We start from the raw sequence: 15,305 nt of genomic DNA on the forward strand, positions 1-15,305 counted from the left end.
TCTTTCAATTATTACCCTTGCTGAATTCTTTACCCCCCCCTACTTCGTTCACACAGCCTTTCGCTACCGGGGTGCACTGTACTTTCTTTGCTTCTGCCTTTTATCATATATTATATTCTGCACTAAATAAATTGGTTCATTTATCTTATATATATATATATATATATATATATATATATTAATGTGTTCTGACTAGTAATTTTGTCTGTTTTAAATAAATATATTTTTAAATTAATATTATATATATGTATAATAGTAATAATATTACTATTATATATATAATATATATACATTACTAATAGTAGTAATAATATTACTATTATATATATAATATAGTAATAATGAAATTACTAATCAGAACACATTAATGTCATCAGAAATGATTTAAGATTACATTTGCCAGAGAATATACAAGTTCAATAGACAGCATAAAATGGTATCTATCACAACAAATTAAAATTCCAAAAACAAAATTGGCAGTGAATATCTGCAACATACAAAGGATCCCATCAGCCTCTATATAAAGCAAAGCTAATAATAATCATAATAATTCCATATTTACAAAATTAAAATACCAAAGAATACCAAATTTTACCAGTTATTATTGAATAAGGCTTATATTGAAAGGTACGTCATCATGGGGCTAGCACCACTCAATATATGCCATCAATAACAACCAAAACTACTGTTTTGGTTGTTATTGATGCCAGCTTAACTATATTTATGTAATACTAAATATAGTATAAATCACAGGATTAAGCTAAGTTGAAATTAGATTAAATTAAGTTGAAATTTGAGTTGATATAAGTTCATTTAATAATAAGTTATCTGAAATTATGTTATATGAAATTAACGGCAGACTGGCAAAAATAACCGCTAGCCCTACAAATAGCAAAAACTAAAATAATTAATTTTAAACATTATTAAAACATTATTAAAAATATACAAGTGTTCCATAACCTATGAAAAAATTATAACCAAGTGTTTCTGTTACTTAAGAAAACTATACAAGTGTATCTGTTACTTGTGAAAAGCAAAGCAAAGGTATAAATCTATATTGAGATGAAAGGAATAGGCTGCAAGGATAGAAATAGTACCTCAATCTCCCTCGAATACTCTAATAGATTTTGAGGCATAAGATATTAGAGATAGATAGTATACAGATAAGAGCAAAGGCAAAGAAAATGAATGTAAACTACTTCTGAAAATTACCGGGTGTGTAAAGCCCCATCCCTTAGCAGTGTTCCTGGTAATTCATTGTTTAAAGAAGTTTGTACTTATAATAATTATTAAACATGCATTGATGTATCTGGAGTGAAATTAAAATCAGAATAATTAAAATAGCCTGTATCAAGTACCGATTGACAGTCTTAAAGAATAGTGGTGATGCATCTGATCTAGTGGTGATGCATACACCTCAGCATGATCACTTCTGATCTAGTGGTCATGCTGGAGTGTAAGCAGGAACGTAATGTGGGATATACTAAATTGTTTTAGAAATGAAAACCACTCCTTTTTTTGGATAAAAATTAATTAGTTTATTGAAGTCTAGATGCTGGAGAATTTAAACCTTAATAGCCAACATTCATTTGCTTAAAATAACAAATTTGGCAGCAGGGTTTCCGATTTCACTTTGGGAAAATTATTATCAGGCTGCTGACTGATCTTCCATTTAACTTTCCTGACAAGCCTCAGTTTTTGGCTTTAAATTTAAAATTTTTAGCATCAAGAGTTAGTAAACTAATTATTATTATTTTTTTTAGAAACATAGTATTACAGTGTTTTCATTTCATGTATAATTCAGTTTATTCTAGCCAAACCCATTACACTGATCTTCAACTGCTCTTAAATTTTTTTTATTTATTTTGTATGTGTGTTGGAGATTTGGGCAGTTTTTTTACTTTTTTGTTTTTGTTATTGTTATTGTTATTATATAGGTATGATTTTTCTTTTCAGGTGGGCTTGAAACCTTTAAGTTTGTTTTTAGATCCATCCACAGGGAGTGTTGCAGTGATTAAAAAGGTGGGTATAAATTATTATACACACACACACACATACACACACGAAAAAGTCCACATTGATATTAAAACCTATTAAAAAACATTAAAACTTATGTTCGAGGAAAAAAAAACAGATGAAATATAAAAATAACTTCCATAATAAAACACTTCCTGAAAATAAAATGAAAAATATTCCACAAGAAAGAGCAAGCTTTTTCAGCCTACCTGTTTGTCAGCCCATTGGAGGATAAAACATTATAGGTGGTAAGTGGTATTTATCTGTTGATAACATGGAAATGGAAAATATGTGCATAATCATAGGACAATAAAATGTTAGCCAAAGGTGGTAAGGAAATTTCTGTTAATTGCACCAGAGATTTAATATATATACATAAAAAAAAAAAAAAAGACAGAAACCAAGTCAGAATATTTTTTCCTTTTTTAAATCTTTTTTATTTCTTGCCCTTATTATTTATATATGTATTATTTCATTTTATAGGGGTCTGAATAATTTCATCTATCCTCCTCCAAATTATGGGTAACATGTCTTCTGATAATCTGTATTTTTTCATTTTAAAAATGTTTCAGTTAGACTCCAGTGCAGAGGCAAAACTGTGAATTCTGGACTTCTCTATCAGAGTACCAAATGGTCTCCACTTGATCTTTAACAATAATACCAAATGTATTGCCCCATCCCCACTCGGCGCCTCCATAGCCAGGTGGGCAGGAGCAGCAGCACGCTTCTTGATTAGACCGGGGTTCGAGCCCGTGCCTATCAAATATGGAGGATGCGGAAAGGTCAGGGAATGACCACTGCATATCTCCCGAGCAATATGGCCTTAGTTGCTAATGCTCTTAAAAAAAACCCAAAACCTCCCCACCTCCCAATGTTGGTGGACTCGTGCAGTATGGTAGTTTTGCCATTGCTCCAGTGTCTCACTGAAACTGAAAAGGAAAAAAAAAAGAACTTCTTTCTTTAGGATATGCCTTTTCCCCTTTATTTTTGTACGTATTTTATTTTGAATTTTTTGTCCTTTTTTAGGTTTTTTTTTCTTTTCATATTAGTAAATTTGTATATTTTATTTTTCTCTCCATTAGGGAATTTTGCAAATTCAGATTTCTTCAAATAAAATCCATATGATTTATTGTTTTGATTTTTTATCCCTGGGATCTTTGTGTTCTAATTGAATACCATTGGCTGAGTACTCCACTGTATCTTCAGTGGGTATTTTCTAACAAAGGTAAAGGTATTTTCTAACAAATGAGCATCAATAGAATTTTCAGTGTCTCAAAGGAAATGCTAAAATGCATGTAGCATTTTAGAGTGAAGATAACACTGTAACAGGTATTCAAAAAAAAGGTTTATTTGTTTATTTGCATTACTTAGCATTTCTTTATGAATTCAGCTTTTTGCTGATTCCATATGACCTTAATTTTTGACTAGAGCAATGATTTGCTCAAAAATTAAAGGAAAATAAATTGCAGTAATACTACATAGATTTATTACTTTTAGCTTGTACAAAACAGCATATTAAATTTTGCTATTAGTGAACGCCAGCTTAAAAAGTAAAACATCTCCCTGGTTTAATCAGAAAAAATGCTTTAAAATGTACATTTCAACACCTTTGTCTCTTTTTGTTAATGTGATATCTGAACCAAGAACAAGATACGTATCATAGCTTCATCCCACTTTCCTTGTACTTCTTCTGCATCGACTGTGTTTCCTAGTGGAATCTCTCCATGTTCTTCACTAACGTTGCCCATATTTGGTTTGAAGAAATCCAGGTGAGAGTGGAAATAATGGAGAGGATGACATTCTGCATCCCAGTTTCCATAGTTTCAAATTAATCTGTCAACTAATTCTTTGTAACTTTCATTTTTAATAATACCAAGAAAGGCAAACTGACTGCTGGTCATTTTGTTCATCATCAGCCTTTTTTCTTCCAGTTTGTGTGAAGCTAACAACATCTGCTGCACTTGTGTATTGGTAATATATTACCTTTCACTTTTGCATCAGATAACATTGAAAACATAGATTGTATATGCTGAAGATGTAATGATGAGAGTTCAGTGCTTTAACAAATTGTTCGACAAGTCACAGCCTGATATGGAGTGGTGGAAGCAAGACTGTTTTTTGGAACTAAGGGATTGTTTACTACATTCTGTAACTCAATTCTAGCAGACCGTTCTGTTCTGTAGTGCTGAAATACTGTCCTGCATTTTCAGAGGCAGAAAAAATAATGGAGCTTAGTAAGACCATCTGACAAATCAATTAGAAACCACAGCATCTTGAAGTTCCCATGGCTATCCCATTTATACTGGTCATACTTGATCACTCTAGCATTAATGTTACTGTAGTAGGGGAACTGAAAGAAGCAAGCATATACAGTATCAGCAAAAACCTCTACCTATTTCACTGTACATCCTCTATAATAAGACCAGACTTCATTTTAAGAATAAAATTCTCTGCTGCTTTACTGTTGATACACTTTTACTACATTTTTAATGAAAATTTTGAAAGATACAGGCAACCCAGCGTATAACACGGAACTTCTACAACACGGTTTTGCTTTAACATGATTGATAAATTGTGGCAATCCTCGCACAACGTGGTACTTCTACCACAAGGTTTCCCTCTAACACGTTTGGAGGAAAATCTAACACATTTTGAGAATGGCGGAAAATCTCGCATAACATAGAATTTTTTAGCTTTTGTTCTGGGAAAACCCTGCTATTACATTAGATGTAATTTTCAACATTTCCATTCCTTTTTGTGAATCTCTGCTGTTGACCCGCTAGTTATCACCTTCATAGTATTTTTCTAAAGCACGTTTCTGGAGGTCACTATTATAAAGCAATTAAAACGATTTGCAGTTTCCTGTTTATTGGTCTTTTCTGTTAGTGTAATCAATTATAAATGGGTAGTAAACTCGAACCTATTGCATTTGCAATAGCTCGAATTATTATGGTGAAATGTGTTTCCCCTTCCATGAAATATTCAGTAATATAAAAAACATAAATCAATTTTCAGAAACTCATTACTCCGTATCTCACTTGTGCGTATCGTGTTTGTTGCAACTTATGCGTGTCATGTTCTTTAGGTGCCTCCGTAGCCAGGTGGGTAGGAGCAGCAGCAGTGCATAGCACAAGCTTCTTGATTAGACCGGGGTTCGAGCCTGTGAGCCACCAAATATGAAGAATGTGGAAAAGTCAGGGAATGACCACCGCATATCCCTGGAGCAATATGGCCTTAGTTACTAATGCTCCTAAAAACCAAATAACAACAACAACATGTTCTTTAATTAAATGAATATACATTATCTGACATATAAGTATCACAATTTTAAGGTAAGACGTTACTTCAGTTATTACTATTTAAGTTACTACTATTATAAAATAAACTTAAAATATTAAGTTATTACTACTATAAAAATGAAGTTTCCGATAGAAAATATTTTCATATAAAATATTTAAGGGCAAAGGCGTCATGCTACGAGATAGAATGACTAACATGTAGGTTAGTGCAAAAACATCATTTTAACGTAGTCATCTACCAAAGTAGTTAAATTAATTAATTAATTTGCCATCATTTTGGTTAGTAGTAGTAGTAGTGGCATGCGATGCAAGTGAAAGCAAGCAAAAAATAAAAAAATAAAAAAAATTGCACAACCATTCCTGCTAAACGTTTGTCCAGTTCCTCCTTAAATTTATTTAACCTATCAACTTCCACAACGACAGATGGAAGTTTGTTCCAGCAATTACCCACCAGCTGGCTAAAGGCAAATTTCTGCACATCTATTCTACATCTGTCTTTCCTTAATTTGAATTTATGTCCCCTTAGGTTTGTAATCTGAACAAGTGAAAGAATCCCATCAGGATTCAGCGTGCTCAACCCATTCAAGACCTTATACACCTCAATCAGATCACAGCGCAGGTGCCTAGTCTCCAGCCACTGCAATTTGCAGAAGTTAAGCCTCTCTTAGTAAGACGATCCCTTCATTCCCCTCACCAATCTTGTTGCCCTTCTCTGTACATGCTCAAGGAAATCTAAATCCTTCCTAAAATGAGGCTTCCAGACCTGTACGCAGTACTCAAGGCGTGGCCTGACCATTGCCTTATACAGAGGGACAATCACCTCATTTTCCCTGTTACCAAAATTCCTATATATCATTGACAAAACCCCATGATCTGCCCTGGCAGCCTGTCTGCATTGCTCAGAAACTTCATATCTGACTGCACAATTACTCCCAGGTCTTTTTCATTTTCTACCACCTTAAGTGTAGTACCACACAGTTGGTACGTTTCTCTGGGGTTACTTCTACCCATATGCAGTACTTTGCATTTGTCAAGGTTAAACTTCAGTTGCCACTTCTTAGCCCATCTGCCCAAATTATCCAGATCCTGTTGCAGTAGCACACTGCCATTACTATCATTAACAACCCTGCCAACCTTCGTGTCATCTGCAAACTTCGACATTAAGCCTGATATACCTTCATCAATATCATTGATAAATATATGAAACAACAGTGGAGCTAACACCGAACCCTGTGGGACTCAACTAATAACATTTGTCCACGAAGAGCGGCACCCATTGATTACCACCCTCTGTCTTCTCCCACTCAACCATCCTTTTATCCATTGTAGCAGCTTACCCCTAATACCATTCTGCTCCAATTTGTACAGTAGTCTTCCATGCAGAACAGTGTCAAAAGCTTTCCTGAAATCCAAGTATATGATAACAAAATTATTTTTCGCATCCAGTTCCTTTGTAAACACATCATAATATCCTATCAGATTTGTCAGACAAGACTTTCCCTTAACAAACCCATGCTGTCTGAATTATTGCGGCAGTCTTCTCTAGATGATCCTGCAATGCATCTTTAACCAGTGACTCCATGATTTTACCCAGAACAGAAGTTAAACTATCTGCTCTGTAATTGCTCGTGTCACCCTTCAATCCCCCTTGGCACCTCTTTAGCCAGGCGGGCAGGAGCAGCAGTACGTAGCAAACGCTTCTTGGTTAGACCGGGGTTCGAGCCTGTGACCACCAAATACAGGGAATGACCACCACATATACCTGGAGCAATATGGCGCTAATGCTCCTAATAACAAACAAATAAACAAACAAACTTGATCCCCCTTTGTGAATTGGGGATGCATTTGCACATCTCCAGTCTGTGGGGACCTCCCCTGAGTCCAAGGATGCTCTCATAATTATGGCTAAGGGTTTGCTTACTTTCTTTGCCGCCTCCTTTAATATAACTGGATGGATCCCATTCACCCCAGGTGCCTTTCTTATTGTTAACTTCAATAATTTCTCCTCCACTTTGCTCTCAGTTATTACAAAAATCGTTAAGCACCCTGCTACAATTTGATAACCTTATGGCATTTTCAAACCATAATAACTCCTCATGTGTGAATGTAGATGGAAAATACTCATTCAGTTTGTTTGCTATCTGAGCAGGATCATCAACAGTCGAACCATCGATATCAAGTGGACCAATCAGATTCATCCCCTTCCTTTTAGAGTTTATATAAGTAAAGAAATCCTTGCTGTTTTTCTTAGCATCCTTTGCCAAAGATTTCTCGTAATCTGCCTTCGCCTGTCTAACCTCCTTTGTGACTTTATGACAGACTAGCTTATATCTGCCATAGGCTTCTGTGTCACCTGATGATTTATATGCATCTCATGTTTTTTCTTCCCTGTCACGAGTCTCATTATTTCATTTGATAACCATTTAGGCCTAAACCTTGAACAATATTTCTTAATATGTATGAAACTTTTAGTAGCTTCTATGATTAATTCCTTGAATGCTTCCCACTTTGAATTTGCTGTTGGTAACATCATCAATTGATCCCACTGTACAGAATTTAAAAACTGGCTGAGACCACTGTACTCACCTTTACGGAAGCAAAAACCCTTTCCTTTACCCCTGGTGGGAATAACTTAAAGATATAATTACCATATCAGTACACTGTGATCACTGCCACTCAGTGGCAGTGATCCTTTACCTGGAAATTCTTAATACAAGAATGATCACTGCTGATAACCAGATCAAGATTATTACCCTCTCTGGTTGCCTCTCGAACATGCTGCTGCAGAAAACAATCATCCAATAAATCCACAAAAAAGTCTTACTAGTGTGCGAGTGACCAATCCACAAGTTCCAGTCAATATCTGGAAAGTTAAAATCCCCCATTATAAGACATTCTGATTTACTAGCCCACTCTTATTTCTCTGTACAATTGTTCATTGTACTCATTTGAGTCATTAGGCCTATAAAACACTCTTACTCTTATTTTTGCTTTCACAGTTCTTATGTCACACCAGACTGACTCAACAGTGCACTGTTCATCTTTATTCACTGGATGCACTTCTTTTGATTTTATGTTTTTCTTAATTAATAGCATAACACCTCCTCCCTTCCTATCCTATCTATCCTTTCTGTACACATTGTACTCCCCAAATTACAATTCAGTATTCCTAATATCTGTGTGACACCATGTCTCTGATATCCCAACAATATCCGCCTTTGATATCTCGACCAACACTTCAAATTCATCAAATTTATTTACTATACTTCTAGCATTGGTATACATGCACGTATTCTTATTCTTAGTTACCCTAACACATTCCATATACCAACCTGTTTCATGATTACTGCCATCAGTCCCTGAAACCCTCAGCACCCCTCGCTCCAGGCCCCTGCTTATTCTAATAGAAGTAGTGCAAGAATCATCTTCACCTCTGCCTGCAGCTACTTTTAACCTTTTCGTCTATGAATCTCCCCAAGCTAGCAGTTTTCTGACCCACCTAACACTGCCTCGATAGCATCAGGAAATATTCTTGTACCCTTTCTGTTTAAGTGTATCCCATCCCTGTAGAAGCAGTCTCTCCTGTTAACAAGCACAGACCACACCGAAAAAAATTCTACCCCTTGAGCCTTGCACATTCTCTACAGGGCCAAATTGATTGACAAGGCTCTCATCATATACTACCTCCTATCGTGTCTGGGCAGAATTGCAGTAACTTTCAAATTTAACCCTAACTTGCGACTTTTTTGTAACATTGACCTGTACTTGTTAAGTTTGTTTGTTATTTGGTTTTAGGAGCATTAGCAACTAAGGCTATATTGCTCCAGGATATGCGGTGGTCATTCCCTGACCTTTCCACATCCTCCGCATTTGGGTACTCCGTATTAGCAACTAAGGCTATGTTGCTCCAGGATATGTGGTGGTCATTCCCTGACCTTTCCGCCTCCTCCGTATTTAGTGGTGACGGGCTCGAACTCCGGTCTCATCAAGAAGCGTGTGCTACGCACTGCTGCTCCTTCCCACCTGGCTACGGAGGCGCACTTGTTAAGTAAATCTGCCGATCTTCTACTCTTAATGTCATTGGTGCCAACATGTACAACAATATCACCTTTTGTGCCCTTGATATAGGCTTTACAACATCATCAACTTTTGCTCCTGGCAAACTGATATTATATCTAATATTGTGAATGCCTTCACAACGAGTAGTTTTAATTAATTAATTAATTAACTTAACTGCTTTGGTAGATGACTACATTAAAATGATGCTTTTGCACTAATCTGATGTTTCCGATAGTTATAAAAAAAAAAAAAAAGATGTATTTTTGTTAGCTTTTGGAATGTACCCCCCTTTTTGTACTGGTTCTTAGTCCTGTAAAACACGGTTTCACATTACACGAGATTTTGTAGGAACTAAACTACCGTGTTATACAAGGTATTATACATGTACTTGAAATCTGCTTGAGAGCATTAGAATTTTTACAGATAAAAAATATGAAAATATTGGTGCAGGTGCGCTGGTTTAATTTTTGTTTTCACAGATTTTATAGATAAGTTATTTTATGTAAAAACAGAAGTATCAAAGACTATGCCCTCTTGTCAAGTACAGATGGCTACAAACTGGATTCTTCTACACTACGCTACACTATACTATGCTACATGGTGTTTAACTTGCACCTTTTTACTTCTTCAGGCAGCTAGTTCCAATAGCTGTTCCTTTTTTTTTAGCATCTAGCAGTCATCTTATTTTAGGCAGTCTTTTTGTTCTAGGAACTTGGTCATCATATTTAAAACAGTCTTTTTATTCTAGGAGCTTTAATTTAAGAAAATTAGAAATTTTGACTTTTTTTCACTTACAAAACTTCTCGTGTTGTGATGAGTGGTGAATCTGAAGTTTTTGTTTTTTTCTACAGCACCTTTGCTTTCCTTGAAATGCATTGTCAACTTCAGAATGCTATGGTGGTTCTAAGATCAAAGAGATGACAGAAAATTTAGAAGTATTTATTTTGTAATAAAAGAAACCATTTTTTATATTGATACAGAGCCATTTTTATATGACTGATAGTTGCTAGTTTAGCAGGAGCAGAAAATAGCAGATCCCAGTGGAATAGTCTGAATGAGTGTACAGTAATGAGTGAGATATAATATGAGTGTAGATTAATATCTGCAATATTTGGTAATATCATTGACAAAATGGTTAAATGTTCTTATATTAGAATAGAAAATCTTGAGTTTGATTATCTTTAGTAGAAAAGCTAATAATTTGAAACAGGTTTAGAGCAATGAATTGACTATCAGCTAAATACTGTGGTTCATTCATAAGAGGTAGTAGGTGCCTCCGTAGCCAGGTGGGAAGGAGCAGCAGCGTGTAGCACACACTTCTTGATTAGACCGGGGTTCGAGCCCGTCACCACCAAATACGGAGGATGCGGAAAGGTCAGGGAACGACCACCGCATATTCCCAGAGCAATATGGCTTTAGTTGCTAATGCTCCTAAAAACCACATAACAAACAATAACAAATCATAAGAGGTAGAGGAAGGTTAAAAGTCTCTAGAAAGTGTGGGAAGTTTTTAATTACAGGAAAGATATTCCACATTATAAATCTATTTACTAGACAAACAAGTTAGTAGTAGTAGTAGTAGTGGTATGTGATGCAAGAAAGCAAGTGTACAAGCTTATGCAGCATCAACCGGGAAAAAAAAAAAAAAAAAAAAAATCACACCATTCCCTCCAAATGCCTGGAGGGAATGGTGTGAAGACGGGGAGAAGGAATTTGAAAGACATATGACATGGAAGTGAAGATTAGAGGAAAAGTCCATTCAACTCGTGCAACACTACAGATTCAACCAAGATGGCATGTATTTGCATACCATCATTTCTGTTTAGAGCAAATTGAGTGTTTTGTATGTGTCCAGGTTTCAATGAGAATCAGATTTTGTATATCTTTCACTACAGTAATTTGGAAATCATTTGGCCAGAGGTCAGGCCCCTCCTGCCAGGTTACTGATTAGGCAAATCAGCATTCTCAGTGCATGGGATGCATATAAATTATTGAACAACACAGAAGCCTATGGTAGATATAAATTAATCTGTAATCGAGTCATAGAGGAGGTTACACTAAATTATGAGAAAGAATATGAGATTATGATTATGATTACAGATTATGAGAAATATTTGGCAAAGGATGCAAAGAAAAACAGCAAAGACTTTTTTACTTATGTAAACTCTAGAAGCAAGGGGGTTGAATGAAATTGGTCCACCTGATATTGATGGTTCGACTGCTCATAATCTGGCTCAGTTTGCTGACAAACTGAATGAGTACAGTGGATTCCGGTTATTTGGGCCACCGTTAATTTGGGCAGCCGTTTGTTTGGGGTAATTCTTAAAACAACAGAAACCAATCGAGAAAATAGCCAGGGTTTATTTCGCTTAATTGGGACAGCATGCCGTTTAATCGGGGCAGGAGACCGCAGCACTGGAGATTACCCTATGATTGTCTCCGATGGTACCATGTGGTTCGGTCGAAATTCTGGAGGTCACAACCATAAAACAATAAAAACAATTATCAGTCACATGTTTATTGGGCTTTTCTGTTAGTGAAATCTATCATAAACGGACAGTAAACTCGATCTTACTAAATTTGCGATAATACCGACAGCTGGAATTCTGTGGGTTATTATGGTGAAATGTGTTTACACTTCCATGAAATCTTCAATCATATAAAAAAATTAATTTTCAGATCTTCTCTTCATTCGTATTTTTAAAGCTTTGTAACTCGTTCCTCGGTTCACACTTGCGCATATTGTGTTACTTGCAATTTGTGTGTGCCGTGTTCTTTGTTATTGATTGCTTATCTTTTTATTGTTTTAAATTTTAACCCCTACCCACAAATGTCAGTGAACAGAAATGTCAACTAGTTCGTATGGACATATTACAGTACGTATTAATTATTCCGATTATCACGTATATTCTTCCGATTTTCACGTATTTTTTAATTGGTAAGGTAATAAAGGGTAAATTTGTGTTTAATATATCTTTGCTTTTATAGCCTGTGGATAATATTCCTCCTATTTTCGCTAATTAGAATTGCTGTTTAATAGAATTAAAATTCAATTCACAAACGTGATCACAATGATCGGCGCTTACTGCACATCGTATAGTGAACGGTACTTTACTATGTTGAGTTTGTCGTAACGTGATTTGATTGTACAGTGAACCAATTGTAAAAAAAAAGAGGGGAGTACATTGTATTTTAACTATTTACGTGAAACTTCGGATAATTGGGGCAGCCGCTTAATCAGGCCAAAATTCACTAGTTCCAATGTGTCCCAAATAACCGGAATGGACTGTATTTTGCATCTAACTTCACACATGAGGAACTCTTTAGGGACGATGACACCAGAAGTTTATCAAACTCTAACAGGGAGCTAAATTATTTTGTAATAACTGAGAGGAAAGTGGAGAGAAATTGTTGAAGTTAAACATAAGAAATGCACCTGGGTTGGATGGGATCTATCCAGTTATATTAAGGTAAGCAGCGAAGGAAGTAAGCAAAAAGCAAACCCTTAGCCATAATTATGATAGCATCAATGGATTGAGGGGAGGTCTCCGTGGATTGGAGATGTGTGAATGTATCCCCAATTCACGAAGGAGATCAAAGGGTGGCACGAGGAATTACAGACCTGTTAGTTTAACGTCTCTTTCAGGAAAAATGATGGAGACGCTGGTAACAGAAGTAATTCAGGATTATGTATACAAGGCTGCAGTTATACTTCAAACATTGCATGGGTTTGTTAAAGAGAAATCTTGTTTGACTAATTTGATTAGTTACTGCGATGTTGTTCACAAAGTGACTGGATGCAAAAAAATTATTTTGTTATCATATACTTGGATTTAAGGAAAGCTTTTGATACTGTTGCTCATAAAAGACTGTTGTACAAATTGGAGCAGTATGGCATTAAGAGTAAGTTGCTGCTATGGATAAAGGGATGTTTGAGTGGGAGATTTTTTTTTTTTTAGGAGCATGAGCAACTAAGGCCATATTGCTCCGGGGATATGCGGTGGTCATTCCCTGACCTTTCCATATTTGGTGATCACAGGCTCGAACCCTAGTCTAATCAAGAAGCTTGTGCTACGCACTGCTGCTCCTGCCTACCTGGCTATGGAGGCGCCTGAGTGGGAGAACACACACACACGAGCGCACACGCACGCACGCACGCACGCACGCGCGCGCACACACACACACACACACACACACACACACACACACACGGGGGGGGGGGTTAGTCAATGGAAATTGCTGTGCATGGACAAATGTTATTAGTGGAGCCCCCCAGGGTTTAGTGTTGGGCCCATTGTTGTTTTCTGTATTTATCAGTGATATTGATAAAGGCATATCAGGCTTAATGATCAAGTTTACAGTGATAGTGATACAAAGGTTGGCATGGTTGTTAATGAAGTAATGATATGCTACTGCAACAGGATCTAAAAAAAGTTAGCAGATGGGCTGAGAAATGGCAATTGAAGTTTAATATTGATAAATGCAAAATACTGCATATGGGTGGCATTAATCCCAGAGTAACATACTAGTCATGTGGCATTACACTCAGGGTAGTGGAAAAGGAAAAACACCTGTGGAAAATTCTCTGAGCAGTGCAGACATGCTGCCTGTACAGCAAAGTCAGTGATATACAGAAACTTTTCTAGCACTGCTAAGGAGGTGTTATGCCTTTGATTGGCCATCGTTAGGCTGCATCTTGAATACTGCATATAGTTCTGCAAGTCTGACTTTAGGTAGGATATAGATCTACTGGAACAGATGCAGAAAAGGACAACTAGATTGGTGAAAGGAACAAAAGGGTGCTCTTATGTAGACAGGTTTCAGTTCTGCAAATTGCATTCTTGAGACTAGGCACCTGAGGGGAGATCTGATTGAGGTGTTTAAATCCTTGAATGGATTTAGTAGGCTGAATGTTAACAGTACATTCCACTTACCAAGACTGCGCACACAACGGGGCATAAATTCAAGTTGAGGACGGATGGTGGCAGGCGGAAGTTTGCCTTCGGTCGATTGCTGGAACAGGAAATTCTTTGAGGGTATGGATGGATGAAAGTTTTTTGTTTTTTTTTATTGGGCTGGTACTATACATGCTTGATTTCTTGAATCATTTGCCATTGCTACTACTGCTACTGCTACTGCTACAGGAGAATGTGATCATTGGATGGGCAGATTCCTGAGATAAATTATTATGATGATATCAAGTTTAGATTTATCCAAAACATGAGATCACTGTAAAAATTAAAAGAGTTTGGCATTGATTAATATATGACAAGATCCATTGGGATTAGTAAATTTAATGAGATCTGAAAAATTCCCGAATGTGCCAGGTATAAGTTTGTTGAAAATTTATACAAGAAATTCGTGGAAGATTATGCAGTTTTCTAGTGGAGTGGCAGAGTCACATTGTCACTATGACAACTGTAGTGTGTTATACTGAACCTTCTGCATTTTCATGGGCAACGAATAAATTTGTTAAAGATATCAATAAGGAATGTTGAACTGAATTTCTCAGTAGTATTCTGGAATTCCAGATTCTTACATCTGCTACAGGCTGCCTTGCTAGTGTTTGATATCGTAAAGAACTACTGAGTGACTAGTAAAGTGCCCAGTTGTCAAAGATTATATAATGTTCTGATGGAACAGCAATTCAGGTTGCGCTGAATTACATTGAGTCCTCCGATATTAAAAACAGCATAATTTTCTCAGATTCTTTAAGTGCACTTCAAGCACTGAAACCATGAACTCCACTCACCCAGTTGTAAAAGAAATAATCACCTCCTTGCATACATTATCAAAACTTGCGAGAAACATAAACGCTTCTGCTGGATCATAGGACATATGGCAATTCCTGGGAATGATCTAGCGGACAATGCTGCCAAATCAGTTAACCTACCACCTGACAGCAAGTGAAATGTCCCTCATGAAGACTAT

At 36.3% G+C, this 15,305-nt stretch overlaps 1 protein-coding gene across 1 annotated transcript in view; it reads left to right on the plus strand.

Moving 5' to 3' along the window:
• Nup160 (nuclear pore complex protein Nup160) overlaps positions 1-15,305 on the plus strand; it is a 507,399-nt gene that overhangs the window by 182,843 nt on the left and 309,251 nt on the right. Inside the window, exon 13 of the mRNA XM_090382015.1 lies at positions 1,957-2,022. Within this exon, the coding sequence (XP_090238141.1) occupies positions 1,957-2,022 (66 nt within the window). The remainder of the gene's footprint in view (positions 1-1,956; positions 2,023-15,305) is intronic.

The sequence above is a fragment of the Mastigoproctus giganteus genome, chromosome 9 (genome assembly GCF_048544385.1).
Source record: "Mastigoproctus giganteus isolate SK-2022 chromosome 9, ASM4854438v1, whole genome shotgun sequence".
NCBI classification, from domain to species: Eukaryota; Metazoa; Arthropoda; class Arachnida; order Uropygi; family Thelyphonidae; genus Mastigoproctus; species Mastigoproctus giganteus.